The 26,363-nt window shown below is 41.0% G+C and overlaps 1 protein-coding gene across 1 annotated transcript; it reads left to right on the top strand.

The window, feature by feature from the left end:
- The first annotated feature begins 866 nt into the window (after positions 1 to 866).
- LOC134657279 (AP-1 complex subunit beta-1) lies at positions 867 to 26,363 on the top strand. Its single transcript, XM_063512861.1, has 17 exons — positions 867 to 997; positions 1,130 to 1,300; positions 2,876 to 3,073; positions 3,524 to 3,641; positions 4,954 to 5,144; positions 7,320 to 7,502; positions 8,276 to 8,458; positions 10,773 to 10,967; positions 13,279 to 13,371; positions 14,562 to 14,683; positions 16,517 to 16,707; positions 17,526 to 17,623; positions 18,447 to 18,551; positions 20,064 to 20,220; positions 21,603 to 21,720; positions 25,105 to 25,231; positions 25,931 to 26,363. The coding sequence occupies exons 1-17, from the start codon at positions 890 to 892 to the stop codon at positions 26,330 to 26,332; spliced, it is 2,760 nt and encodes a 919-aa protein (XP_063368931.1). The 5' UTR covers positions 867 to 889; the 3' UTR covers positions 26,333 to 26,363.

Consider the following 26,363-nt stretch of genomic DNA (forward strand, 5'->3'; position numbering starts at 1 on the left):
CACCACAAATTAAAGAACACTACCTACACTTACCTTGCAAAAAATCGTATATAATTTTGTATATAAAAATACATTGCATTGCATTTGATCGATCGATTTAATTTGTTGTACCGACTTTAGTCGCATAGGGCTGTGATTCGCTAATAAGCCCCCTCCAGACTATGTGCGTGAATCGCGAGCGAAGCCGCGAACGCGAGTGTGGAGTCGAATTCGTTGTCTGCGAAAATCAACTCTGCCGCGATTCGCGCACCAGTGTGGAGGGGGCTATAGGTCACAGACCAAAGAGTAGTATAATGTACAGACGCGTGCGTCCATTCCACGGCCTGCGTTGAGTTAAAACCTGTAGTTAAAACTGTTCAACATGAACGCCAGTGTAGCGTCGATTTCGCAGATTTGCGAACTCGACTCAACGCTTGCGTTCGCCGCTTTGCGCCGCGATTTACGCACGAGTGTGGAGGGGGCTTAATAGTTATACGACCAATTTCGATCCGCTTCTCAACTACAATTGTTTGGTAGTGAATGGCTTACCTAAAAATGACAACACCGGAATCGATGACAAGTCAAATGTCATGATGAAATTTTCTAATCTGTGGAAACGCCCCTTGTCGTGTCAAACGTACGGTACGTTGTCGAAGTTTGTGTATATTTTATGCACTATTTTCTATTTATTGGTAATATTATTGTAAATTTTGCATCAATATTGACTTTAGTTTGTTCCGATTAAGAAAAACAAGTTATTTTAGTAATTAAATGTTGTGTTTTGAAACATTGTATGTGACATTCTAATACACTGCAACTATCGATTTTTCAGGTTCAGGGCAAGGGATAATTAGTTTATACATTGAATTTCGGTGCTTCTGATACATCAATTAGGTTAATAAGCATCAAAATGACCGACTCAAAGTATTTCACCACCACCAAAAAGGGGGAGATATTCGAACTAAAGTCGGAACTCAACAGCGATAAAAAGGAGAAAAAAAAGGAGGCTGTCAAAAAGGTACCGTAAAATACGAGTATTTACCAGTCACCTTGCATGAAATTCGTATTGCAAGGCCTACTATTAAATTTACTTGTATTTTTTCAAAGTTACATGCAAGGGAAAGGGTCTTATTTATTTCCCATGTTTCAGGTCATTGCGTCCATGACAGTCGGTAAAGATGTCTCTGCGCTGTTCCCCGATGTTGTCAACTGCATGCAAACAGACAACCTGGAGCTAAAAAAGTTGGTCTACTTGTATCTCATGAACTACGCCAAGTCACAGCCGGATATGGCCATCATGGCCGTTAACACCTTCGTCAAGGTATGTTTCCATTGTCACTTATCTTAATATAACTATTTGGAATTCTGTAATGAGTTAATTGGAAATCCTGTAACTAATTCTGCTTTTTCTAACTTTAAATTTGATTTGCATGGTTGAAAATTATAAATATTTTCCGAGAAATCTTTTATAGTAATATAGTAAATTCATCTTTTTATAATATTGGAGCATGGGAGTTTCAGTGTTGGGCTTTTACACAATTCAATCAAATGGAAGATGTATAATATTAAGACAAATTTCATTAATGAATAACTACGCTTAGTGTAGTTATTTGTGTGTGTGTGACTTGTCTTTTTTATCGTTTTAATGTCTACTGTACCATATTATGATGGGTGGAAGGATCTACCAACATACCAGCTTGTTAAGGTAAACCAATGATCCTAAAACCAAGCGACTCATCAACTTGTAGATTTACACATTAAATCTCCCTAACAATCTGAACTAACATGAAATAGCACACAGTAACTAATTTACTAAAAAGCATTTTTAATATTATTTTTATCCATGTAAAATTAAACCCTGCATGTAATAGATATTTAAGATTGCATGTTGTATAAACTATTTATTTTCTAAATTAAGCCCATCACTAGTGGATGTGTAAATCTACATTCCAATGTAAACAAAGTGAATATATACCAGTGTAATATGCTAAAGTATGTACTAAGAATATATAAGTCCATGCCTCATCCAGATTTAGATGCACATTGGCTACAATAATCCTGTATCTATTCATACAGTAGAACCCTCTATTTTGTTACTTGAAACTAAATCCTTACCTCCTCACATGCTATTCAATGAATGGGTTTGATTATAGCAAGTGATTTCACAAATGAATGAAATATAAAATCGGATTTGTTAACATGAAATTGATTCAACAGATTTTAACTGTCTGTGTGTGCTCAGTTTTATTGATGGCACTGTGGTGTGCAAGCATTCTTAATTTTTAGCCTGGGTATGATTAAAAAGGGAAAAACATTAATGAAGAGTGTAATCAATCAATCATGTGGATTCAGAACTTAGTGCTTTTATATCTTCAGTGGCTGGTGTTTAATGCTCTAACTGCTCTAACGCAGCGGTCGGCAACCTTTTAGCAGCCAAGGGCCACAGTAGGTAACGAAGTTGACGCGGGCCGCACTTTGTTAATATTTATGACTTTATCAGATATTGTCGTTTGTCAATATTACATACAAAATAGCCAGGGAGGCTCGCGGGCCTCAAGTGACAGGTTCACGGGCCGCATGCGGCCCGCGGGCCGCAGGCTACCGACCGCTGCTCTAAAGAGTTAATGTGATACTTTTATCTATTATCTATTCATTACCACTTATACTATTTTGTTATCAAATATACACGATAACAAAATATACAATAAATAATCACTTCAAATTATTAAAATATTTAACTTTAACCATGTCCAAATCAAATAAACCTGAAAGTAGAGTAGCGAGTATAGCAGGTTTCTACTGTGCGCTTATTGTCAGTGGCTTCATTAAGATTCATGTATTGCTTTCTCTCTTTCACACCCAATACCAAATGCAAACTATGTTGAAACATCTCCAGGATTGCGAAGACTCCAACCCGCTCATAAGAGCTCTGGCTGTACGGACCATGGGTTGCATCCGAGTGGACAAGATCACGGAGTATCTGTGCGAACCGCTGCGGAAGTGCTTGAAAGATGAAGACCCGTATGTAAGGAAGACAGCGGCCGTGTGCGTTGCTAAACTGTATGACATATCATCAAGCATGGTGGAAGATCAGGTAACGTATTCATTGAAAGTATTTTTGATTGATTTAGGAATTATTAAAAAATATAAGATTATAATATTCACCTTTAGAAATGACTAGCGACCCGCAACGGTTTCGCAGGGGTTAACAAATGTTACATAAACCTTCCTCTTGAATCACTCTTTAAAGATCTAAGCATACATAGCGACAGACAAACAGCGGGAAGCGACTTTGTTTTATACTATTTTGTTTATTTAAATCAAGTTACATTAAAGACTGTTACTGAGCACATGGTCATTTACTCATTCCATTTTTATTTCCAAAGTAAAACAAGTAGTTATAACCTCTAGCCGCCCAGAGACCTATAAAAAGGTCTCCTGTTCCATTCTAATTTGAACTTTGTGTTGACAAAATAAAATTTCATTTTGCTTGGCAAGGTTTTTCGTACGGGCGGCTAGAGGATAATACTAAATGTTTCTGCAGGGATTCCTGGATCAGCTAAAGGACCTGCTGAGCGACTCCAACCCCATGGTGGTGGCCAACGCTGTCGCCGCCCTCTCGGAGATCAACGAGGCCAGCGTCTCCGGACGTCCACTTGTCGGTAAGAGCTGTGGGGATATATGTTATATGTTCTCGCGGGCTTGGTTTCCGCAACTTGACGTCATATTATTGCGCCTATTTTGCGTGATGGGTTGGCGGCACTATTCTTGCTAACCCAACTCGACCAGGAAGCCTAGCAGACCCTTGACGTTGTCGACGATTTCTGGGAGAGACCCCAGTGAGCCGAGGGGATTTGATCATTGCAATTACCGAGGTTTTGTGCAAGTGGCAGAAACTTTTAATGAAGGTACGACAGTAAACGACCAAGCCACATATTAATATAAGCTAAGGTGCAGAGTTTGTGAAGTTAGGGCTTGTAGAGTGAAGTTTGGCCCTACATCAGGCGGTCTAGCATGAGTTGCGTTCTCGCTTGAAGTCGCGCAAGATGGTTCGAGTCGCGCGCGAGAACGCAACTCATGCTAGACTGCCTGGTCCTAGCTTTTTGACAGTGCGAGCTATATGGTCTCGTCTTGGCAACATTTGACATGATCTAATCAGGATCTAATTTCTACGTCTCTTATTTTCGAATTTAAACTGTTGTTACATCCTAACATTGAATCATTTTACGCGTACGCGATACACGGCCGTCGTGAATGCTGCTCGCACTGTTAGTGCTTCAGAAAACAGACCTAGGCTCTCCGAAACATGTCGCGCGAGTGACATAAAACAAGTGAGTCTAAACCGTAAAATTATTCAGTCTCTAATTTTCCTCGTGATTGCAGAGATCATAGACTAGGAATCCTCTAGACGGAGTTTAGAGCAATTATTTCATGAAACCGATGCTGCCAAAAATACTGGGGTGCGGGGGACGAGGTGAGCGAGTCCCGTGCCGTGATTGGTCCGTTCAAAGACACGGACGTCACACCAGGGATCGGAACCGGTTTTTTGCAAAAACTTAGAAATAACCATATTTTTCGAATTATTTTATACTCGAAATGTAGGACTCAGTTGTGTTTTTAGGTTACGACTTCGTATTATTAGATTGCCCAATTAGAAATGAAGTAATTAGCAAAGAACGAAAAAATACCGTTTCCGTTCCCATACAAAAAATACCGGTATCCGATCCCTGCGTCACACAAAGACAATTTGACTCGAAAATGGAGTGAAACTACCGTATATTTGTGGCGCTACTATAGTGTGTCAAAGGTCTGTTTGATTTCAAACATAGACAGAGAGAATCATACTATCTTTGTCTAACACTAGTACTAGCACCTAAAAAAAAGGATAAGTATAGTTTTTTTGTTCCTATTTACTGACAAGATTAGGTTGACCCAGTATATGTCTCAGTCTGGAGGATGTCTTGTCTGTGGCAGAGATGAACGCGCCGACCATCAACAAGCTGCTGACGGCGCTGAACGAGTGCACGGAGTGGGGGCAGGTGTTCATCCTGGACGCGCTCAGCAACTACTCGCCGCGGGACGCGCGCGAGGCGCACTCCATCTGCGAGCGCATCACGCCGCGCCTCGCGCACGCCAACGCCGCCGTTGTACTCTCCGCCGTCAAGGTAACATTGACGATTTGGTCAGTGATTATATTTTTCCGAAATCTGAAATGGGTATTTTCCTTGAAATAAATTATTTCACACCGTGCTCGAAATAAAACACCGGATAATTGTTAGAAAAATATAAATAGCAGTTTATTTTTAAATACTATTTCTATTAAATAAATCGGATTGAAACATAAAAAGTAGGTGAGTTGACCGTGACGTCACTACACACGTTTTCATATAAATTCCATATTAGAAAGTCGTTTTGACAGTTCTAAAAAAGAAGCTGATTTGACTAGTAGGAAAGTAGCCAAATGCCAATAGGCTACATGACAAATTTTCATTTATGGTATCAATCAATCAGGTTTGTTTTTAGGATCAAATGTCTCTATGGGACCCATTGCATTAAAGCAATACAAACGTCAGAAATGATAGTCAGACTGACAGTCGTACTTCACTCGTGAAACGCCCCAAACAAATCGCTATGTGAACGTGACGTCAAGGTCACTGAGAGCGCATCTTGAAGTATGAACAAAACAAGAAAATTGCGTTTTTTTCGGTGAAATATTGCGTTTATGTATATAGTTGCTAAACAATCTTTTTTGGGTAAAATGTGAGGAATCGAATGGTATCCTTACTTATTTCGTTTTTCGAAGTTAAAAAAAACTTAAATTTTGAATCTTTCAGGTGTATAAACCATATATTTTTTTAATTTCCACAATATTTTGATTCATTGCTCATTGCTATCTATGTTACTAGATTTTGTTATAAAATTCAACATGTGTCATCAGCCCTATTATCATTATTTAAAAAGTCAGGCGGTCTAGCATGAGTTGCGTTCTCGCGCGCGACTCCATACATCTTGCCTGATTTCACGTACGGAGTCGCGCGCGTGAAAGCAACTCATGCTAGACCGCCAGGAAGGGTTTTGTAAGCCCATTTTGGCGTAGCAGCACGGGACTACCTACCCTCAGTGTATTTATAAAATCCACCCTGTAGTGTTAGGAGCGTTTGAACCAAATTGTATAGTAGTTCCCATAACTGAATCGGTAAGAGTAACTGAGCTAGATTAGGCATTAACAGCCTAACTGCGCGTATTAATACGAGTTCAAAATTCAAAACAAGATTGTTCCTACAGCGGTCTTCATATTGAACGCACATCCGCACGCCTTTCGGCATGTGAGCGGGATACCGTTATATACGTACATAGTGCTTGCTATCTTGCTTACACCAGCATGCGGATCCGCATCATCGATAGTTCATTGTTGCACGCTCTTACATAACCTTTTCACACCTCCTATTCAGAAAAGAGCTTTTTCTTCCCTGCTAGGAGGGATCACAGTGGCACTTTTCCTCCCTGCTAGGAGGGATCAAAGTAACACTTTTCTGTTCTAGCACACTATTTTTAATTTTTTTTGCACATTATTTTTTTAGCTTAAATAATCTGTTTAAGCATCAGATTGTGTCAACACTAAGATTTTTTTATTTTCCTCGTAGTTGATGTGAAAAGCAGTATGTGTCACACGGTATCAAAATTATTTCGTCTTGGGCGTTAACACTTCAATTCCTCATTACACTCAGGATTCAATGTACGCCCTTGACGGAAATATATCATTTTGATCCCTTGTAACACAATAGTACATTATTGTCGAGGTTCGGAAGTAGCTACTTGCAGGCTGAGGATTGGGAGTCCGTTTAATTGAATTCGAAGCCAGCAAGTAGCCTTCCAGCCGAGTCATATATAGTGCTTTTCTCAAAGATGGTGCAAGAAATAGAAATATTTTACAGAAGCAACATTCTAATTTTCACAGAAAAAAGTAAAATCATTAAAAAGATTTGCTTGCCGCCTTTAAAAAAAAAGAAGTGTATTTTTCTGCTGAAAATACGCCAACGTATTTGAGACACCTAAATAGTCGCGGTACCAACATTATAATAATAAGTGCTGATTATCTGTTTGGCTGTTTAATGGACCTATGCCTTCATTTGATATGGCCATTTAAAGTTTTAAAAAGTTTGGAAATCGTTAAATAATAGAATTTGTATGCAACATTGCAGTCCCGATATCGGGACTGCAATGTTTTTAACTTTTTAATTTTTTGAATGACCATAAACTACGCACTTCGCGACCTATTTTTTAACCGGCAACGTCGACTTTGCCGTCCATTTTTGAGAAAACTACTATTGTATTTCCAGGTCCTCATGAAGTTGATGGAGATGGTCTCCGAGGACACGGAGCTGGTTAGCACGCTGTCGCGCAAGCTGGCGCCGCCGCTCGTGACGCTGCTGTCCGCGGAGCCCGAGGTGCAGTACGTGGCGCTCCGCAACATCAACCTCGTCGTTCAGAAGCGCCCGGACATCCTCAAACACGAAATGAAGGTAGGGGAAGACAAATTTAGTGTCATATCCTGATCAAACAGACTAAAAAATCGAAATTTTGATAATGGACGACCCCACACACACATATGGGATGAATGACGGTTACTCCACCATCATATGGAGCATAAAATCCTCATGACTGAGGGTTTGAGACCAGGGATGTTGCGAACATCCGCATCCGCATCCGCAACCGCAGAACTTCCGCATTATTTTCAACATCCGCATCTGCATCCGCATAAAATCGATGCGGAGCTTATGCGGATGCGGATGTCGAACAAGTCGGTACAGGAACGTTTTAGCGGCGGCGTAAGTGCTAGGTATTTCGTCATTACCTATAATGAAATCGTCTAGATCCAGAAAAGTCGGCCAAGTTACTGTTTATTAAATATAACGCACCTATATTCTTGCTCAAATACTAAACGTTTCGTGTTTTTAAAATAAAAAAATACTAAAAATGTAATATTTGACGTTTTCTAAGTACCTAATCTTGACATCCGCATCCGCGGATGTGAGCCTTTAAATATCCGCATCCGCGTCCGCGGATGTCAAAAAATCTGCATCCGCAACATCCCTGGTTGAGACTACCATAAGTCGCTCTCTGTTGTAGTGCACGGATAGCACCTGGCTCATTTTTTGCCTTCTTGGCTATTCTCACCTTTGGTGATAGTGTCATTCATTAATCGTTCGCCTCTCCCTTGATTACGAAACCTGCAACACAATTTCTCAAAATAATCTTTCTAATACCAACACATTTCTAATACATTGGTCTCCAGGTGTTCTTCGTGAAATACAACGACCCGATCTACGTGAAGCTCGAGAAATTAGACATCATGATCCGACTCGCGTCCGAGGCGAACCTCAACCAGGTGCTGGGCGAACTCAAGGAGTACGCCACCGAGGTGGACGTCGACTTTGTGCGCAAGGCCGTGCGCGCCATCGGCCGCTGCGCCATCAAGGTGAATACCAAATAAATAATAAATATTATAGGACATTTTTAGACAAATTGACAAAGTCCCACGGTAAGCTCAAGAAGGCTTGTGTTGTGGGTACTCAGACAACGATATAAATAATATACAAATACTTAAATACATAGAAAAAAACCATGACTCAGGAACAAATATCTGTGCTCATCACACAAATAAATGCCCTTACCGGGATTCGAACCCGGACCATCGGCTTCACAGGCAGGCCCACTAGGCCAGACCGGTCGTCAAAAAAAAATACTCGGTCGTGAAATACTTGACGATCACAAAACATGTACGAACATGTACAGAAAATAATAGAACGTCCTTTTCGACGCCGTGTCAAACACAAAAGCTGTCACTCGGACGCCAAGTGTCAAAAATGAAAATGAACTTTAATGCATGTGCACGTAGGTCTATGTTGCTCTGTGGTATGTAACCGATTAATCCGTCTTTGGCGTTGGACCTGCGGTGCTGATATATTCGTCATTGGCGTCCAAAAGGTTAAGCGTTGGCACATCACTGAATTATCAGTAGGTACTTCGCAAACAATACTCTTCGTTTAACAATGCTCAAGTCAGCAAATACCTACTTTCCCATCTTCTGCAATAATTTACTACATATTGTTGTGTAGAAAAAAGTTGGCAATCAAGTTCAACCTCACTTTCGTGTTTGATAAGTATCCTGACTGACTTTTTCAGTCAATTATTATTATTATTTATTCAAAAAAACTGCTCTAAATGGCACGACCGAGGAGACAAGATTTTTGACCAAAAAACACATAGGAAACGTTAATTAAGGGCCGGTAAAACTCATTTAGGCGCTGAACTTTTATCTAAGCCGTCACACCCGCGGCAACTGTTAGTTTCCTGTATCTTATACTTGTGTGTTTACTATATATTGCTAAAATGACAAAATTAAAGTGAATCGTTAGTTGCAAGAAATAATTCACACTCATCATCATTTTAGCCTTCGGTCGCCCCCTGCTGAGCATATCCCTCTTTTCGTGTACGCCAATTGTCCCGGTCCCGTGCTAGTCTCATCCAAAAGTGCACCTCGATTTTCGAACGTCACCCAACGATTCACACTACCATTAATAATAATAATAATTATTAAGCCTTTTATTTCCAATAGAACCAATCATATCCTAGCTTAACACATCGTTCCTTAACGTATCATTAATTAGATAGAAGTTAATTTATTGATTAATCGTATAGCATTCATTTTTAATTTATATTTATAGCATTGTAGACTAATATTTTTAAGTACATAAATATAAGATGCGATAATTTTAATATTAAGTATACATTTATTATAATAATTTTCTTAATTTCTATTGGGCTGTCCATTTTCGGACATAGGCCTCCTCCCTCCTGTTCCACTCGTTTCTGTCGGTGGCTACTCGGGTCCAGGCGATGCCCGCCTCGGCGACGATGTCGTCTCGCCAGCGTCGCTGCGGGCGGTGCGCGTGCCGCGTGAAGCCGCGCGGGTACCAGTGCAGGATTTTCTCGCTCCATCGTCCGTCATTAGTGCGAGCCGTGTGCCCGGCCCATCGCCATTTTAATTTGCAAGCCATTTCTGCTGCATCTATTATCTTTGTGCGACGGCGGATATCCGAGCTGCGTACTCTATCTCTTAACTTAAGATTTAGCATGCTTCTTTCGGCTGATCGTTGAAACACTTTGATTCTGTGCACAAGTTCTTTAGTTAATGGCCATGTTTGGCATCCATACAATAGAGTGGGCGTTACTACAGAGTCCATAACTTTTTTCTTTAATGTTATGTCTAATTTAGACTTAAATATGTGTTTGTACGACCAGTACGCCTGCCAAGCTTTTTTAATTCGTCTCTCGACTTCTTGAACCGGGTCTCGATCCTCGACAGTTATATTTTGACCAAGGTATAGGTATTCTTTAACGTATTCTATATTTTTGGACGAAATTGTCGTAGATTTAGCACACTACCATTAGGGCTGATTTAGATGGCGCGCGAACTCGCATGCGAGTTTAGTTACATTGCGGACTGTTGGTTATGTCCAATTCAACCGACCGATCAAAACCCGCAATGTAATCGCATGCGAGTTCTCGCATCGTCTAACCTTTTCGACGCCGTGTTAAACACAAAAGCTGTCACTCTGACGCCACGTCAACGAAGTGTCAAAAATAAAATTGAACTTTATGCATATGCACGTAGGGCTATGTTGCCCTGTGGTATGTGACCGATTAATCGGTCTTTGGCGTTGAACCTACGGTGCGGATATATCGGTCATTGGCGTCCAAAAGGTTAAATGAGCCGTTATTGATGGCAGGTGGAAACATCAGCCGAGCGCTGCGTGTCAACCCTGGTGGACCTGATCGAGACGAAGGTGAACTACGTGGTGCAGGAGGCCGTGGTGGTGATCAAGGACATCTTCCGCAAGTACCCCAACAAGTACGAGAGCATCATCTCCACGCTCTGCGAGAACCTCGACACGCTGGACGAGCCTGAAGCCAGGGCTTCCATGGTGAGCTTACAACCTTACCTTTACCTTTTTTGAAAAATAAACACTTAAGCTTTGGATTCCTCCGAAAACGGTGCCGTCATATGACGACCGTCATATAGCGGCAGCAAAAGACGGCCGTCTTTACGGTGGCGACATGTGGAAAGTACCACGGCGTCATAACACACCGTCATCCACCAAGGTCAAAGCGGCAAATCTGAAAAATGTAGGCGCGATGGGATAACGTCCCATAAAAAATTTGAATTTCGCGCCTTTTCCTACTGACAAGATTTGCTTGATCATCTATAATTTACTTGGAGGATGAAATATCATCAGAAGAGGAAAATAATCGTAGTACGGAATCATTTATTCAAATCTCGTGTCATTTATTCAAAATGGCGTCACCGCTATCTAATAAAACGTTCACGAAACTATCGACAAGGTCATGACGGCCGTCATCTTACGTTACGTTGACAACCAACGTAACGTAACGCCGTCTAGGAAACCGCGCCATCTTGTTTACATAGACAACGTTCTAGTGACGTCAGTCAACGCTATATAGCGGCCGTAATATGACGGCACCGTTTTCGGAGGAATCCAAAGCTTTAGGCCCACTTGCACCATTGGTTGGACGTTTGGTAGCTTGCGTCAGAATGCATGAATAATGTGCCGCCGGAAAATTTCCAAAATTGAAAAAATTGCAGATGGTAAACCTGTCTCTATTTTTGTATGGGTCTCGAAATTTTCCATTTCCGAAATGAAAGTTTCCTGCGTTTCCTGTGAAATTTTACTGAAATTACCTAGAAATGTTTTGTAACTTTCAGTCAGAAAAATTCTTAACTAGTGATCTCAAACCGTAGACCGTAGCAGAAGGCCCTGCCCTCAAACAAGACGGATCGACGAACAAATTAGTTCTTTGTTTGACTTAGGGCCACATGCACCATTTACTAACCCGGGGTTAACCGGTTAAACCTGAAGTTACCATGGTCACCAGTACAATTTGACACTTGATTAACGGTTAAATCGGTTAACCCCAGGTTAGTGGAATGGTGCAAGTGGGCCTAAAAGTGTAATGGCGTTATTCATAAACGGCTGCTAACTTAATCAGTTGATGATCGTGGTTTGTCCCTATCTGTCGTTATGCCATAGAGAGGGACAAACGATGATCATCAGCTGATTAACTTAGCAGACATTTATGAATAACGCCGTAAGACTATAATTGCCTAAATATTTAGGCAGTGTATATATGTATATTGACTACTAATACAGAGTGTATATTGGGTGGGGTAATAGGAACATATTTAGAGGATATGCGTTGTTAATTCTTAAAATCGGAAATGAAGGGACACCGTAATCAAACCTAAACCAGATGCGATCTAAAACTTTGCTTTTACAAATGATTTTGCTATTGAAGTGTAATAAAGCTCCGAACTACTCACATATAATATTATGTCGTATACATTTAGCCGCGCTGTGGGATGAAACAAACATCGCTATTTTGAGTGACAGTGAAAGAGTAGATGTATGAGCAAATAATCTAATACCTTTAAACGAGCAATTGTATATTTATATATATGGAAATGGCTCTAACAATTTCGATGAAATTTGCTACATAGGGGTTTTTGGGGGCAAAAAATCGATCTAGCTAGGTCTTATCTCTGGGAAAGCGCGCATTTTTGAGTTTTTATATGTTTTCCGAGCAAAGCTCGGTGTCCCAGATGACCCTGATATTGTTACGTAAGTGCACAATTTGCTCATAGCGGCATGTTCATACTGGGGCCTGTTTCTCAAAATCTTGTGGCTTGTAATACAATTGGAAGTCCCTTTCTAACAAAAGCTGTCAAATAGTAACAATAGTAACATCCGCTTATATTACAAGTTACAAGCTTTTGAGAAACGGGCCCCTGGTATAGTCCTCAGTGTCTGAACTATGAACATGATCAAAATGTAAAGTGCATGTACCTTACATTTATAGACGGGTCTAACGCGAAATTTATTCAATTACCTTTATTTACCGACGTTTCGACACAGGTTTCACTGGTCATGGTCGCGGCTAACTGATGTCCCAGCAAAATGTCAAAACAGAGATTTGTACCCGACGAAAAGTGTATGAAAAAGTTTGGGGTAGACGTCACATTTTCAAACCACCCCCCCACTACACATAATGAAACGTCGTGTGTCGAAACGTCGGTAAATAAAGGTAATTGAATAAATTTCGCGTTAGACCTGTCTATAAATGTGACTTAATATGTGTTCAAAACGCGAAGGTTTTAAATATTATATTGCATGTACCTTTATTTGAAGTGTTCTAACTGTTCTGTAATGTGTGTTGCAGGTGTGGATAGTGGGCGAGTACGCGGAGCGCATCGACAACGCCGACGAACTACTCGACTCGTTCCTCGAGGGCTTCCACGACGAGAACGCACAGGTGGGTGGCACTTTTACACATTTAAGGGCCACCTACACAGTACACAGTTTGGTCGACATTGTGACCAGCGACTGCTTTTTTTTGTGAGAAGATTGGTGACGTGGCCGAAAGGGCCACCTCACACTAACGTGTGCGTGTAGGCAACTCTATGGCTGCTGCTCGGCGCAACGCAACGCACAGTGCTGACTAGACGCCAACGCTCAAAAGAGGCTAGTGTGGGGTGGCACCCAAGGCTCGGAACCGGTTTTACCTTCATACAAAAAATACCGGTATTATTACGTTCTTTTTTGTTCTTTGGCTTATTATTTCATTTTTAATGGGACAATCTAATAATACGAAGTTGTTACCTAAATAAATCATTCAGTCCTACGTAAAGAGCTTAAAATAATTCAAAATATTTGGGTTTTACAAAAAAACCGGTTCCGAGCTCTGGTGGCACCTAATTTGACTTAAAGCTTAGAACTTGTTGTACAGTGTCAGAACTATGTGTAGGTACAGTCAGCTGCAGAGAAAAGTTACCGCCCCTGCATACAAACTTCTATGTAAAAGTGTCATTCAATAGCCACCTTCTCTCCTCTAATCCTAATCTCTCCTATAATCAACTTTAATCTTATGGATTCGAAATAAATAAATTGAATTGAATTGAATAGAACTTGCTAACTATGTAAACAAACCGCCATACTAATAACTTTTGTTTACATAGTTAGCAAGTTCTATTGAATGACACGTGACTGTACGTCTAGTTTTGGCAGATAACATTTTCTACCAGAAATTATGCTCCTACTTTCTAGAACAGAAAAGGCATTAATTTAATTAAAGGCATTAAGGCATTATTTAAGATTTGTTTCCTATAAGAAAGTGTAATTTTTGAAATGGAGATATTTTTTGTGATGTCCAGGAAAAAACCTTTATACATATTTAAACGCGAAGGAATTTTAAACTTTTTTTTTTCAACAACTGCAATATAGTTATTGTCATAAAGGCGATTTATGTGTACTGGTTTCAATCAAGTTAATGATTTTGGCCGAATCGCTTCATAACCCACATTAGCCACATTCTCCTACCATACTAGGAGTTTTAACACCGATTTTTTTTTGTTTTTTTGTTGTGGCTAATTCACAATATATCGAAAAATCATAGTAAGGCTTATCTGGGTTAATGGCATTGATACTTATTTCCGGTGTTGGCAGGTCCAATTGCAACTGCTGACGGCGGTGGTGAAGCTGTTCCTGAAGCGACCTGCAGACACGCAGGAGCTGGTGCAGCACGTGCTCAGCCTCGCCACGCAGGACTCCGATAACCCTGACCTGAGGTATTTTTTTTTCGTATGGCTTTTTGTGTTACTCTACTTCAGAGATTTACAGTTTTTAAGTACTGTACCGCTTCTATTGTTAAGGTGGTCAGATCTTCAACTTGCCCTTGGTATTTGGTTAGAGGACAGTCAAATACCGTGTGGTGTACGGTCTGCTCGGCTGCTCCACACGGACATACCGGTGATTCGCACCAGTTCCATTTGTGCCATAAATAAGCACAGTTTCCAACTCCCGTCCTTATTCGATTCAGCATGCACCAGACGCGACGGGGTTCCTCAAAGCCAGCAGGTCGTGTCTTGGTATTAAGCTTGGAGGTGACCTGAGGTAATATTCATTTTCTCAAACATGCAATGAAATGTTGTCGCTCCGGGCGTTATATCAGGCTTCGAAGTATCACGTTTAGGGCGGAGCAACTCCAGAGAACCGTAAAGGAATTTCATACGAAATTGAAGGCCTAGGCCGGGAAGTAATTTTTTTTTTAAATTCTAATGTAAACATGGGGTCTGTGTCCATGAACAGGCTAAACAGCCGAATTATATATTTTTTTAAATATTTTTAGTGACTGAATGGTTATCGGACCAAAATATCCGTGTTAACGCCTGGTATACACGAACGTACTGATATTAAGAATACGAATCTGTATGATTCAATGTGTTGATGAATAAATTTAAAATTTTGTCTATACGTAAGTCACCAGAGACCATAGACAATATTTAAAATCCTCTGCATTTATTTTATTTATAGAAATTGAGATTCTTATTATCAGATTGTGTATAATGGCCCTAATAAGGTCTATTCGAACACTACACACGCGAAATACGGACGACTTCCGTAAAAAAAAACAATTATGGCGGGATTGGAAGGAAAATTAAAAAACTTTTGTTGTGAAGTTGGATTTTTATTATAAAGATTATAAATTTGTTTTTTTTTTTGTGGTGTATTTTTTTATTTCATTGCATGTTTGAGAAAAACACTATACATGCCTAGCCGTGAAAAGGTCTTGCCGGCTTCGTATCACTATCCGGCCTCCCTACGGTCGGCCGGCTATACCTACTCACCCGGCAAGCCCTTCTTTCCCGGCGTCTGCAGTAATGTACTATTAGTAGTCCCGGGCAATGTCAAAACATCTCCGTTCCGAAAGTTTTCGACTTTTTCTTTTCATAAAATGTTTATCGTGGGGCTTATTGTCACTACATAGTATAAAACAAAGTCGCTTCCCGCTGTCTGTCTGTCCCTATGTATGCTTAGATCTTTAAAACTACGCAACGGATTATGATGCGGTTTTTTTTTTAAATAGATAGAGTGATTCAAGACGAAGGTTTATGTATAATTTGTTAACCCGTGCGAAGCCGGGGCGGGTCGCTAAAGTCTATTTTTTAATTCGGTAGACTAAAATGACATTTCTTAGTATGAAATGACATTTTATGTTCATACTATGAACTGTCATTTCAGTCTACCGAATAAAAAAATAGATTTTAGTTATATATGTATAAAACTGGATACTTTTGTATATGATCATTCGTACAGTAAATTATGGAAACGGATATTTCGTCTAATATTATCTCGCGACTAGTGTAATTTGTGTCTTAACGACGTATTTTAGAGTTCATTTTCTCATCACAAACAATCAAATTCAGCGTATCAATGTGTTACCAGGGACCGCGGCTTCTTAAAACTGGACACTTTTGTATATGATCATTCGTACGGTAAATTATGGAAACGGATATTTCGTCTAACATTATCTCGCGACTAGTGTAGTTTGTGTCTTAACGACGTATTTTAGAGTCCATTTTCCCATCGCAAACAATCAAATTCAACATCAATGTTACCAGGGATCGCGGCTTCATCTACTGGCGCCTGCTCTCTACGGACCCCGCGGCCGCGAAGGAAGTGGTGCTGGCAGACAAGCCGCTCATCTCCGAGGAGACGGACCTTCTGGAGCCCACGCTGCTGGATGAACTCATATGCCACATCAGCTCGCTAGCCTCTGTGTACCATAAGCCACCTACGGCCTTTGTTGAAGGTAGGCTACTTCATAGAGAAAAATAGTAAGACAAGAGTGCTCACTCCATACATCAGTTCAGACTATTAATTTCAGTGTCTACATCTAGTCTAGCATTGAGTAGCGGAACTATCAGTACTGCTACATCTATTGTCAAGTAGCGGTACTGGTAGTTCCGCTACTCGATGCTAGATGCTAATAGTCTTTTTGGTACTAAAACTGATGTATGGAGTGAGCACTCTATGTATTTTTTTCTCTATGGTTAGAGAAAGTAACTGACTGTGGTATAAATTAAGCTCTGTTAATATTAATTGCCACTCAGCCAAACAAGACATCCGCGCCAGGCTACAAAAAAATCGTCATATAGTTCTCAGGCCGGACAACCATCAGGTACGAAGATATTTGATGACTTTGAACCCGACTATCAGTAGTCGGGTTTTCGGCGCTGAATGTGTTAATTCCAGATAATACAATCTAAAATAAGTCGTTATGTTGTATCTTCCTTCTGTGTAACTTTTATTTTACTATTTGTTCACTGTACGTTATTTGATGTCTTTTTCTTCAATTGTCTGTTACCCTCCGTGATCTAGCCACCAGCAACATGCTGAGATGAGGCCATTTCGTGACACTCTAATCTTATTTTGTGTTTTCTTTCATATTATGTATTGTCTGTGCTTACGAATAAATTATATTCTATTCTAAAATGACAGTTCGAATCTCCGTGCAAAACCAATCAAATTGCACAATCGAACTTTAATTTTAGTATCTGGGATAAAACAGAGTTTAGTTCAAAGGCCAAGTTGTGTTTGTATGCTAGTTATAGCGATATTTGTGCGCAGGTCGCGGCGCGGGCGTGCGCAAGTCTCTGCCGGCGCGCGGCGCGTCCGAGCCGTCCGAGGTGCACGCGCCACAGGCTAATACTGTCATTCCCAACCAGGTAACCCACTTTCATTTGCCCATAGAAATATTTTTTAATTATAGATACTTATTTGAATATAGCGATCTCGATAGTTACAGGACCTCATTTTACAAATGTCAAAGTGTATTAATTTCTCAAGGAATAATAAAACCATTCAATTCGATTGATAAGAAGTTATGATTAAGAAATTAGATGAACTGAAGGGAGTTAATGAGACTATAACTACTTACTAACTAGGCCATTCGGATCACAACTAGGGGTCACAAAACCATGTGTATTTTAAGAAAACTGGTTTTTTGGTTTTTGTGTAACAGCTAAACCGGGTTTCCGTGATTCACAACGGTATCTATTAAGATCTGTCGAGTACTTATATGCACAGACAAGACATCCTCTAGACTGAGCATAGTAACGCTACCCCCTCTGCCACTCATACGGTATAGGTGAACCAGGATCTATTGAGGGTGCGCCATGTTGCGGAATTTCACTGGAACTAATTTTTTCATACTACACTGAATTGTCACCCTATACATGAGAATAACAGCGCCCTCTTGACAATTATCATATATTACTGGTCAGGCTATAGTTTTACTCCGTCTTCGAGTCAATCCCGTGCCGTGATTGGCCCGTGTCTTTGAACGGACCAATCACGGCACGGGATTCGCTCACCTCGTCCCCCCGCACCCCCGTATTTTTGGCAGCATCGGTTTCATGAAATAATTGCTCTAAACTCAGTCTAGAGGATTCCTAGTCTATGACTTATATGCTATCTTGTAAAGGCGCCTGTCTTTTCTCGAGTTGTTATATGGTAGTGTGATGAGGAAGTGTTGTGTCTGTATGTCAGGAGTCGCTGATCGGCGACCTGCTGTCCATGGACATCGGCGCGCCGCCCGCGCCCGCCGCGCCCGCCTCCAACCTGGACCTGCTCGCCGGCGGGCTGGACGTTCTAGTAACTATTTATTATCAGCTTATCTTATACTTTTTTGGGTTCCGTACCCAAAGGGTAAAAAACGGGACCCTATTACTAAGACTCCGCTGTCCGTCCGTCCGTCTGTCACCAGGCTGTATCTCACGAACCGTGATAGCTAGACAGTTGAAATTTTCACAGATGATGTATTTCTGTTGCCGCTATAACAACAAATACTAAAAACAGAATAAAATAAAGATTTAAGTGGGGCTCCCATACAACAAACGTGATTTTTGACCTAAGTTAAGCAACGTCGGGCGGGGTCAGTACTTGGATGGGTGACCGTTTTTTTGCTTGTTTTGCTCTATTTTTGTTGATGGTGCGGAACCCTCCGTGCGCGAGTCCGACTCGCACTTGGCCAGTTTTTTTTTATCAACATTTTATTCCTAATTTTTTTGATGAACCTCGTTTTTACACACTTTTATTTAGCTTCACTGCGTATATCCCTTGGTATATATGGTGCTTCAATCTTGTAAAGCTTTGGTTTCCTCCGAAAGCGGTGCCGTCATATAGCGGCCGTCTCCATACAAATACTACGACATTCATATTTAGCCGTATTATTTAGTATGGAGACGGCCGCTATATGACGGCACCGCTATCCGAGGAAAACCGATCTTAACTTAAATTTGAACCACTTCCAAGTATCTCATTGAACTGAAATTTCGCATACTTCCGTATTTGCGACTAGAATGCAATAATATGCTAACATGGAGCCTATTTGATGATACAGTCGGAAGGTAGCAAACGGAACTCTTCGATGGGAAAACATAAACACATTGAATTTAGACTCATTTGAAAGGACATGCAAAGTGCAGTCGGCAATAAAAGTGTGTATCAAAAAGTATTTTTGACGGTTACTCGTTTCCCAAATCACTGATATTTAATACTTGATGTTAATTTTAAAAGTGGAAAAATTACTCTCTTGGGTGAGACTTGAACTCACGACCTCCGGATCGATATTCCAGCGCTCTGCCATCTGAGCCACCAAGACCTCATCCATAGCCAGCAAATCTTTCCACCATATTATGGGTCTAGGGGACCCTAGCGACATCTACCGTAAGAGCGTTACACTTCTTAAACGGCTACCGGAGTTTGCTGGCTATGGATGAGGTCTCGGTGACTCAGATGGCAGAGCGCTGGAATATCGATCCGGAGGCCGTGAGTTCAAGTCTCACCCAAGACAGTAATTTTTCCACTTTTAAATTTATTCTAAGCTTTATAGCATCGGTCGCAGACGTTTCTGCTTGTAAAATTAAATTGATGTTAATTATTTTAGAATGAGGTAATGTATAATAGGTTACGGAAATTCAGACCAAGCCCTTGACATAGGTAATTGACGTACAGCGTACAGAATGAGATAAAACGTTTACATCTATTACCGGTATTTAATAAATAAAATTTTAATAAAGCATAATAGAATATAATATTTTAGAATTGAAATATTTTCTTATTTAGTACATTTTGAATATCTCAATGTTTGTAATTTATGAACAGTTGGGTGGTGGTCCTGAGCCGGCGGTGGGTGGCGTGGGGACAGTGGGTGCAGGTGCGGGGGGCAGCTCGGGGCTGCTGGGGGACATCTTCGGCGCCGCCGCGCCCGCCTCCTACGTGCCGCCCAAGACGTGCTGGCTGCCCGCCGACAAGGGGAAAGGTAACAACCATACACTACTCCTACTCTACATTATATAGGTAATCATTTTAAACTTTATTGAACATCAAATAAGGTACAAATGGCGGACTTAATGCCAAAGCGAAAAATGACAAGGTGAGGTATTACAACATTTTACATCTGTCTCATAAAAAAAAATACAACGGTATACTCCAGTAAAGTAAGTCTACCCTTGTTTATTATAGTAAAAACTTCACATTTATGGCGGTCGAATTCGCGGCAGTATGCGGACAATTGACCGATTTGATTTTTCCTCAACTGATGCGCGCGGCTACAGCCCAATATCAACCTTCGTGCGTTCAGACAAGGTTCACGATGACGCGCCGCACATGATAGGCGTGGCGTTCAAATGGTTAATATGAAAGCGATAAGAGATCACAAACTATTGTCGTTGATAGTTGTCTCATTGCCACCTAGACAGATTTAAAACATGTGTAATAAAAATTCCTTCTTACATAACAACAATATATTTCTTGATCACAATATTCCGTCACAGTTCAATCTCCAATCACCTCACTTCACAATCGTCCTCCCGTAACCGAATGCCCGTTAAAGCTTTGGATTCCTCCGAAAACGGTGCCGTAATATGACGGCCGCTATATAGCGTTGAATGACGTCACTAGAACGTTGTCTATGTAAACAAGATGGCGCGGTTTCCTAGACGGCGTTACGTTACGTTGACAATCAACGTAACGTAAGATGACGGCCGTCATGACGGTGTCGATAGTTTCGTGAACGTTTTATTAGATAGCGGCGACGCCATTTTGAATAAATGACACGAGATTTGAATAAATGATTCCGTACTACGATTATTTTCCTCTTCTGATGATATTTCATCCTCCAAGTAAATTATAAATGATCAAGCTAATCTTGTCAGTAGGAAAAGGCGCGAAATTCAAATTTTCTATGGGACGTTATCCCATCGCGCCTACATTTTTCAAATTTGCCGCTTTGACCTTGGTGGATGACGGTGTGTTATGACGCCGTGGTACTTTCCACATGTCGCCACCGTAAAGACGGCCGTCTTTTGCGGCCGCTATATGACGGCCGTCATATGACGGCACCGTTTTCGGAGGAATCCAAAGCTTAACCGCCATGCCAGTCCTTTTATTCTTTCTTCAAACTACCTACTATTTACAAAGGTCAACTATCAATAACGTTACTTTTAAATTTATTAAATTATGGATTGCCAATGATTATTCAACTCTTTATCTCATTAAATCTGTTTCGAATAATTAGTAAATTTAATGAATCTTACACATGGCTCTCTAGAGACGAATGTTATACACTTTTTTCTGTTAAATTACTCAGAATTTTTAATCTATCACTTCACTTATAATAATAATATATATCTTTCCTTGTAGGCCTGGAGATCTGGGGCACGTTCAGCCGGCAGGGCGGGCAGCCGCGCCTGGAGATGACCTTCACCAACAAGGCCATGCAGGCCATGAGCGGGTTCGCCATACAGCTCAACAAGAACAGGTAACTCACCTTGATTAGCGTATAAGTTTGTTATATTCGTTATTCTCGAAGTGTCTAAAACGTTACGATTTGCTTTTCGAACGAGCGAGCGAAGCGAAGTGAAGTTCTTACATTCGACTTTGAACACTCGGCTGGCTAGGGGAGTAGGGGCACGTCCCGGCATTTCGATGTTTTTAAGCTGAACTATTAGATGATAGTTTGATACTCAATAACTTAAGTAAATTTGTTCTAATTTAAATGAAATTGGGTGAACGTATAGTTGAGGGCATTATATTTTAGTTAGTGTCCGACCGAAGGTTCGGTTTCGGTTTCGGCCAGTTTCGGCCAAAAAATCATGTTTCGGCCGTAGTTTCGGTTTCGGCCAAAAAACGGCCGAACCTTTCGGCCGGGCCGAAACATACGCAATGGTACTTCGTTCTATGAAACTAAACTATGTGACAAAGACCAAAAGTTGTGAAACAAGTAGGACAACAATATTAATACATAATATACTGATTTATGTACCTATACAGAAATTATTATTAAACACAATTCCACTAATGATGGGGCCACTGAACGGTCGACGCAGTCTTAAGAGGCTGTCAATACCTAAAACGCACACACTGTCTAATTGTATCGTAGTAAATGAGATAGCACTGTCGCATGTTACTGGGCCTGGGCAAGGGAATAATAAGAAAACTCATCATCTTCCTCGCGTTATCCCAGCCTTTTGGCCACGGCTCATGGGAGCATGGGGTTCACTTGACAACTAATCCCAAGAATTGGCGTCGGCACTAGTTTTTACGAAAGCGACTGCCATCAGACTGACCTTCCAATCCAGGGGGTAAACTAGGCTTTATCGGGCTAGTCCGGCTTCCTCAATGGTAAATATCAACGTAGGCCACCAGCGCTCACCGCTAGGCCGCGCAAATAAATGTGGATTATTTGTGTAATATTACTCGTTAGCGGTTTAGGTATAAGTAAATGTTTTGACAAATTGATTTTAATTTCAGACACATAAGTCAAGAAATAAAGACATTAGAACCGTTTAATGGTGATTTTAAGACCAATCTTTGCAATTATATTCTATCGAGCCGATGTCGTTCAATCATGTATCGAGTGCGGCCACGGTTTTAAAATATAATAAATATTAACATAGGTATAAATATATTTATTGCTTTACTAAATCAAATAGTTTTTCTTAAAATTTTTGACAAGTTTTGAATCGTATCTCCTACTTTTTCACTACAGATACTCGTAGATTTTTATAAGACAAGCGGCTATCGGTTCTTCAATCTTTATCTCCATTATTTTCTACCGGATTTTGAAAGAAATTGATACTATTTTATGATTGTTTTAAACATTGTCTAAAAGAACACTTTTTTCTTATCTAGATTGCTGTGAGGGATATTACTTATACGAAATCTACATATTTGGGTTCGTCTTTGACGTGTCGTAAAACGTGTCTACACGGTTTTAATTTTACACGAATTAACACAAAAGTTATGGCCAGAAAACCAGTTTTTTGGCCTTAAATTGTTCAACTTTGATGCCAAATATCGCGAAGACAATGAACTTTGAAGTAAATATGGAATACTATATTGCTTAAAGCCGTTGCTGTTAATATGATAAGCTACAAAAAACATAAGAAAACTAAGGGATTCAGATCGAAGGTCATTGGCGTGGCGGAGCCCCTTAAGTAACATCATTTTCTAAGACATTGGGTGTTGACAGCCCCTTAAAAGCGGTTTTATGACATTTTTTCAACGATTTTAACAAGTCTTCAAAAGTTTCGGTTTCGGTTTCGGCCGAAACTAGAGTCAAAGCCGAACATTCGGTTTCGGTTTCGGTTTCGGCAAAAAAACATGTTTCGGTCGGACACTAATTTTAGTCATTAAATTTTGAGCAGGCTCGAACAAAAGGTAATTGAGCTAGAAGAGCTTAAAATGCTAAAAAGCCATTTATGAGGGGTCTTGCTATTCTGGTCATTTTAATTGCAAGAAAGTATGGTCGAGTTTGGTATTAAACTAGTAGTTCGCCCCGAACTGAGAACTCGCGGTTCGCCAAAATGTTAGATCATTATTTTAAAATTGTGAATTTAAAAGCTATATTATAAAATGTGTAAGCCGAGCACTTTCGTTTGATACCAAACTCGACCATACTTTCTTGCTAAAAAGATGACCAGAATAGCAAGACCCCTCACAAATAGCTTTTAGCCTTCTAAGCTCTTCTAGCTCAATAACCCCTTGATCGAGCCTGCTCATAATTTAATGACTAAAATACAATGCTCTCAATACGTTTACCCAATTTCATTTAAATTAGGACAAATTTACTTAAGTTATTGTGTATCAAACTATCCTCTGATAGTTCAGCTTAAAAACATCGAAATGCCGGGACGTGCCCCTAGCCAGCCGTGTGCTCCAAGTTGAATGTAAGAACTTCACTTCGCTTCGCTCGCTCGTTCGATGAAAATGCTCGGTTTGTTACACATTTTACACATTTATAATATTGTTTTTTTTTAACATTTTTTTCAAAATGATGACAATTTTGGAATCCAAGATGGCGGCCATGCACTATGTAATATGAATAATGTGTGTATGTATGCAGATTTAAAACTAGACTTACAGTTTCCTTAATGAAAATATTTTAACATCATGTTTAATAGGTTTTAGGGAGTGCAGATTTCGAAAATGATGACAAATTTGGAATCCAAGATGCTGGCCATGCACTATGTCATAAAAGTCGTCATGGATGTCGTTTTATAGGTTTTGGGGTGCGCAGATTTCGAAAATGATGACCATTTTGGATTCCAAAATGGCGGCCATGCACTATGTGATAAAAGTCGTCATGGATGTCGTTTTATAGGTTTTGGGGGGCGCAGATTTCGAAAATGATGACCATTTTGGATTCCAAAATGGCGGCCATGCACTATGTCATAAAAGTCGTCATGGATGTCGTTTTATAGGTTTTAGGGGGCGCAGATTTCGAAAATGATGACCATTTTGGATTCCAAAATGGCGGCCATGCAGTATGTCATAAAAGTCGTCATGGATGTCGTTTTATTGGTCATGGTCAAGGTATAGGTAAATGCATCCGCGAGTTCACAGTTCGGGGCGAACTACTATATAGTACTAATAACTTGCGCAAGTAGTCCAACGCCGTTACTCGCTCTTGTTACATGTATCGTGGGCAAACTCTAGAAGTGCCGACTCAAGCGTGTACCGATGTGCGTCAGTTACCAAGCCAGGAAGAGTTTGGCTCTCGAGCAGGACAGGTGTGGTGTGGCCTATGGTAGCGATATTTACGAAGCGAAATGGTGTACGCTCCGGGTCTAAGCTCAGTAAATCGTTCTTATAATAAGCTCAAGTTTACAGCTCGGTAGTAAACGATGTGTTTCCTTGTCAGTTTCGGCGTGTTCCCGGCGGGCAGCCTGTCGGTGGGCGCGCTGGCGGCGGGCGCCACCGCGGAGGCGCCGCTGCCGCTCGCCACCACCGGGCCCGTGCAGCGCATGGAGCCGCTCAACAACCTGCAGGTACCATACCCGACCACTACCTAGTCTGCAGGTATCATACCCGACCACTACCTAGCCTGTAGGTATCATACCCGACCATTACCTAGTCTGCAGGTATCATACCCGACCACTACCTAGTCTGCAGGTATCATACCCGACCACTACCTAGTCTGCAGGTATCATACCCGACCACTACCTAGCCTGTAGGTATCATACCCGACCATTACCTAGTCTGCAGGTATCATACCCGACCACTACCTAGCCTGTAGGTATCATACCCGACCATTACCTAGCCTGCAGGTATCACACCCGACCACTACCTAGTCTGCAGGTATCATACCCGACCACTACCTAGCCTGTAGGTATCATACCCGACCACTATCTGGCCTAGGTAGTAGAGTGGGAACACTGGCCACGATACTCTCCTACTCTCTGTAGACAACTTCAATACATATTATAAAACAAAGTCCCCTGCCGCGTCTGTCTGTCTGTATGTTCGCGATAAACTCAAAAACTACTGTACGGATTGTTATGCGGTTTTCACCTATGTCTTGTTTATTGTTGTTGTAATTAACTTTTAGTATCGAGGCGTGGGTTTCCTCTTTAAAATTTTTGGCCATACCTTCTCTGTGTAGATGATTGACATCAAACAGCGGCTCAAATTCTAAGCTCTTTTTATCCGTCTAATTATTTCCACATTATAATCCCACGCAATTTCAGGTGGCGATAAAGAACAACGTGGACGTGTTCTACTTCGCGTGCCTGATGCCGGCGCACATCCTCTTCACCGAGGACGGGCAGCTGGACAAGCGCGTGTTCCTCACCACCTGGAAGGAGATCCCCGCCGCCAACGAACTCCAGCACTCCCTCTCAGGCGTCCTAGGCACCGCTGACTCCATCGCACACAAGATGACCCTCAATAACGTGTTCACCATCGCCAAGCGGAACGTCGAGGGACAAGACATGCTCTACCAATCACTCAAACTCACCAACAACATCTGGGTCCTACTCGAACTGAAACTACAACCCGGGAACCCGGAAGCGACGCTCAGCTTGAAGTCACGGACTGTCGAAGTAGCCTCATGCATATTCCAAGCGTACGAAGCCATCATCAAATCGTAATCTCGTTCCATGTAGTATTATAGTATTCTTA

Source organism: Cydia amplana, chromosome 19 (genome assembly GCF_948474715.1).
Source record: "Cydia amplana chromosome 19, ilCydAmpl1.1, whole genome shotgun sequence".
NCBI classification, from domain to species: domain Eukaryota; kingdom Metazoa; phylum Arthropoda; class Insecta; order Lepidoptera; family Tortricidae; genus Cydia; species Cydia amplana.